Source organism: Penaeus chinensis, chromosome 7, assembly GCF_019202785.1.
Source record: "Penaeus chinensis breed Huanghai No. 1 chromosome 7, ASM1920278v2, whole genome shotgun sequence".
In the NCBI taxonomy this organism is placed as follows: Eukaryota; Metazoa; Arthropoda; class Malacostraca; order Decapoda; family Penaeidae; genus Penaeus; species Penaeus chinensis.
The window spans coordinates 14,923,793-14,928,792 of NC_061825.1; the positions used below are offsets into that span (position 1 = coordinate 14,923,793).

General features: G+C 30.4%; 2 protein-coding genes across 4 annotated transcripts in view; both read right to left on the reverse strand.

Moving 5' to 3' along the window:
• Positions 1 to 2,408, reverse strand: part of LOC125027409 — a 3,501-nt gene extending 1,093 nt beyond the window's left edge. Inside the window, exons 1-3 of one of the 3 annotated variants that reach the window (XM_047616477.1) lie at positions 2,047 to 2,408; positions 790 to 1,155; positions 19 to 215 (exon numbers count right to left, since the gene is read on the reverse strand). In XM_047616477.1, the coding sequence (XP_047472433.1) occupies positions 19 to 215; positions 790 to 1,129 (537 nt within the window). In that variant the 5' untranslated portion in view covers positions 1,130 to 1,155; positions 2,047 to 2,408. The other 2 variants (XM_047616478.1, XM_047616476.1) reach the window with 2 other exon arrangements.
• A 774-nt stretch (positions 2,409 to 3,182) lies between these two features.
• The window catches only part of LOC125027226 (torsin-1A-interacting protein 1-like), a 12,083-nt gene continuing 10,265 nt past the window's right edge, over positions 3,183 to 5,000 (reverse strand). The window contains exon 5 of the mRNA XM_047616179.1: positions 3,183 to 5,000. This exon is cut by the window's right edge and continues 965 nt beyond it. The gene's annotated coding sequence lies outside the window, so the exon portion shown is untranslated.

Consider the following 5,000-nt stretch of genomic DNA (forward strand, 5'->3'; position numbering starts at 1 on the left):
TCCTGTTACTCCATATACCTGCTTATAAGGTGCATTGTCATTATCACAGTAACCATGAAGAATCAGTGAAGCGTTGCCTGGAATTGACTCCATGCCATTGATTATTGCTACGTGTGAAGTTTGTAGTTGTTGAAGTTTACCGTCCAAAATTTGCTTCATCATAAAAGGATCCAAGTGACTATCACTTTTGGCATTGTAGACTATATATGATGAATCTGTTGATATGATACATATAAGGTTTATGAGATATATTATACATTTAGTACATAATATATATTGAGTATATATACAGTTTACATGTATTCAAAACTAAATCTTTTGGATGCACATATATATATGTATACATATACATACATACATATATATATATATTATATATATATATATATATATATATATATATATATATATATATATATGTATACATATACATACATACATACATATATATATATATATATATATATATATATATATATATATATGCAATAAAATAAAACCTATTTAGTTTATAAACAGCTGTTCAACATAACTGCATTATTGATAACAAAATACATAAGCTACACTATGAAAACAAAAAAACATGCACAGAGAGATAAAACAAAATGTGAATAGATCTATGATATATGCAACCAATACAGCAACTTCACTAATGAAAAGCAAACTTAATTGGTGAAAGGATTCTTAGTCTGACTGTGTTTCATTTCATCTATGTATATGACTTACTTTGTCTATAACTTTGACCTGAACTATAGTGCAATAACAACTTCTCATAAAAATAATAGTTACCATCAAATGAAGCAGCAACACTCTCAGAAATATGCTGAACAAAACACATACTCTCTCGTTTTGTATCTTGAGGAACAGCAACCATTATAACTGCAGGTCTCAGGGGTGTTTCATCCATAATAGAATATAACTGTCCAATAATCTGTACCCAGACTTGTTTAGGCTGTGAGAATTCTGATACAAGGCATTTTAGCTTGATTTTCAGTTTGTCGTAAACATGCACATTATTTCTACAGGTGTTGCTCTTTGTTTCTGCAGAGGATGTGACATGAATTCCTTGGTTTAATGTCATGATTATAAGGAATAAGTATTTTATTATTAGCTTTTTATGTGCTGACATGGTATTGTGTATTTTTGTACGTGTCTCTGTGGAAAAGAAAAAATATTTGGTCAGTAAAACACAATGTGAATAAGAAAGCCAAAATGAAAGATATGTTAGTCGAATCCTAGATATATTGTATAAAATAATATAATTGACTACAAAAATTATCATCCTTCCAATATATGTTTTACATATATTTCCATCTACAAATGAACAGAGACACCGATATATATATATAGGCAGAGACATAGACGGAGACACACACACACTCTCTCTCTCTCTCCCACATTCAATATTAGTCACCACTTGCTTATTACTTTTTTTTCTCCCAAAAGATGCTTAACAATATTTTCTCACAAAGAAATGAGTATAAAATAAAACAGAAGACAAAAATATATATAAACCTTCCATCACTTGAAAAAATAGTTCTGGGCACCCACTTCACAGTTTGACTTTCACAGTAACAAACATTTCAATAGTAAATTTACTATAACTCTAATCTTAACCTGGAAAGTACTATATTATGTTCAGCACTAAAGCACTTATCTTGCAAATAACAGATCTAAAGTCCAATGACAAACTTATTACATATCACTAAGATCTAGAGATAAGATATGGCGGTCTTGTTATGTGGGAAGACCATATGATGTGTTACTAGGTTTTCCATTATCAATGTATGTTTTAATATGAAGAAAGATGCTATATGGTACATTTTATGTTTTTGAATTAAGGTACACATTTATTCAGTGCACTTGTCTTCTTTCTTCATTTGGTGCCGAATCAAGTGACATTGGCAACCCGATGATGCCAATACTCTGCATCATCATGGTATAACTTGGCAAAATACTCAGTGGTTTGCCATTGTCTTCTGAGGGTATACTGTGAGAGAGTACCATTCTCCTTCCCAAAAGCTCTTCCGCTAGAAATATAACTACCGTTGGCCTTCGGTATCGTAGCTCATCCACCTTCCCCCCTGCTTTGGTATCAATGGATCCACTGTTGGCTGTCATCCCTAAACCCTAAGTTACCCAAGGGCCCGTTGGGTTTTAGTGCACCAACTGCACTCGCCTATCACAACATGATTAATAATAGTCATATGAGTGCATTTTATAGCAGTTAGATGGGATTGCCTAACTCCATGCACAATCTTCACACGCTGCCTGGATGCAGTTTAGTGCAGTTACAGAATTGTTAATATTCATATATAATTTTTCTTACATATGCATATGGACTTACATACTAAAAATAGGGAATAAACTACTCTCTTATTTGTTTCTGCCAAATCTAAAGTTTGTGAACTTTGATTCAGGCAGACTGGAGCTAGCAAGACAAATACTTTACTGAACACTTTTTTTTTTATCAAACTTCTATAATTTGGGGTCGTTTTCTGTCTTGGCTCAGATATTACATATCCCATTTCTTTCTTTTTAATAGATTCAATTGTTTGGGTAACTTCTTTGCCACTGTTCAGGTATACAACTAATACAGGGTATCTGTATTCAATTCAAACTTTTTCCTCTGCAGCGTTATAACAATATCTAAAATTATTTAGTCAAATATCAATTTTTTTGTGGCCGCAAATATCAGAATCTAATTATATATCAACCCTAAAAAACACTGGGTTTATACTGTACTCACTAAACATCAAGAAAGCACATGATACACAGGTATAGAACTGAGATATACAAATTTCCATTTACTCTGGCTAACCTTCAGGTCAATTACTATTCACTGGAATACATGCATTACATGTGCTATCATACACAATTAAGTAAACTTATAGTAATTTCAGATAAGCAGTTTGGGCAGTTTGATTACTTAGATCAATCATTTACATCCACAGAAAAAAACAAGAAGAAGAAGAAGAAGAAGAAGAAGAAGAAGAAGAAACAATGTGAAGTACCATCAAAGCACTAAAATAATACAATGATGATGTCAACAAAAATAAATAAATAATTATAATAATTATAGATGAGCAAAAGGTCATAGATAATCTCCTGGGAAATCAAGTAAACACCAATAACATAACAAAGTCATATATAATCTCACGGGAAATCAATTAAACGCCAAAAATATAACAATATTTATTATCAAAGGATGTAGTAGTGAAATCAGGTGAACACAACAATACTTAATCTTTAAGACTATTTATGGTAACGGAAACCTGCAAATATGTACTTCTAAGAAGACCTTTTTAATTTTTTGTTTGTTTTACAAATGATTTATAAAATAAGAGAGAAAGGGGTGGATGCACTCTGAAAAGAAAGAGGAAGCCAGTTTTTATGAATAAACATGTATGATTAAAGATTATCTGCTCTTTGTATTAATCTAGCCTAATCAAATTAGGTAACTAAAAAATAAAAAAATAATGATAATAAACTGTGATGGTATTACTAAGAAATGATAATAAAATACAAATAACAATGATGATAATAACAGCAATAGTAATGACAGTAATTATAGTAATAGTAATGAAAACAATAATAGTAATAATAATGACAACATAATAATAATGTTAATACACATCATAATAGAAATTAAAAAATAATCAAATAAGCTGAGGTACTATGAAAAATTTTGTGCATATAAAAATTAGGTATAGTAAATACAAAGGTTTTCAAACAAATGATAATTCACAAGAGAAATGATGTAACAAACAATAGTAATAATACATCAGAATGAAAAATCAATCATACATTTATTCTCACATTCATCTGTATAAACACCCAAAATCACAAGGTATAACTGAAATTCACTGCATAAATTGCACTAAGAAAGTACCAGATACAGACATATAGAGTAAACTTTAATTTAACTGGGTCATTTAAGTAGAACAACAATAAGTGCTTTCTTTATCACTCTGCAGATTATTTCCCCTTTTTCATCCAGGTAAGAATTCTCTGACTACAGATGGCTACTTTATTTCACTTACGACTAGATAATAGCTTTATTCTTTGTGTAAATACAAATATCTGTAAGTCATGAAGCACCCTCTAACTATCAATTATTATGTATGTATCCAATGACTGACATCTTGTGCAACAACCTCTGTTGATGGATTGCAATTGATTAGATACACATCATCCACAGCCAAATATTAGACACCATAAACACAATCATGCTATCCCCACAAAATAAATACTTTTTTTTTTTCATTTACACACTAAACCAGCTAATTGGACTTTGATTACATCTATCAATCCTGTGCACAAAATCCACCCATAACACTGGTATACAGCTGTGGCATGAAAATCTACTAGAATACTGCAACACCTATCTGTATTCTGAAAGTGAAAACAATGTGAAGTGAAAGAACTTGAAACCACTGATGCTGGGAACACATGCTGTCCAGTATGGTTTTGTTTTATTATTTCTTTTCATAAGCTTTTAGTTACCAAAGAGTGAAATACTAGGGCTACCTGAGTTCACTTTTTCACCCCATTCCTTGAATTATTTTTGGAAAAAGTTTTGATTTCTATTACTATTATTATTCCAATCAGCATTACTACTTTTGTCATTGTTATTGATATTATATCAATATTAATAACAATAACAACAGTAATAGAATTTTTTTTTTTTTCTGAAAATTTAAGTAATTTGGTAAATAAGTCAGGTCAGGCAGCCCTATCAATTATTTGTGGATCCATCTAGACTATCTATAACATTTTATGAAACAAAAGTGTAGTGGGTACTACATATGTACATAAATTCCAAGCATCAACAGCTAAATTCATAACAGAATAAAAATGTAATTATATTTCATTTACATTTAGGTGAGATGGATTTAAAGAGATGAAACAGGATTAAAGGAAAGCTACTCATGTCAGAAAAAAATCTTTAGATTAGTCAAAACGAAAAGAAAAACTAAATAATTACAATAATAATCAGA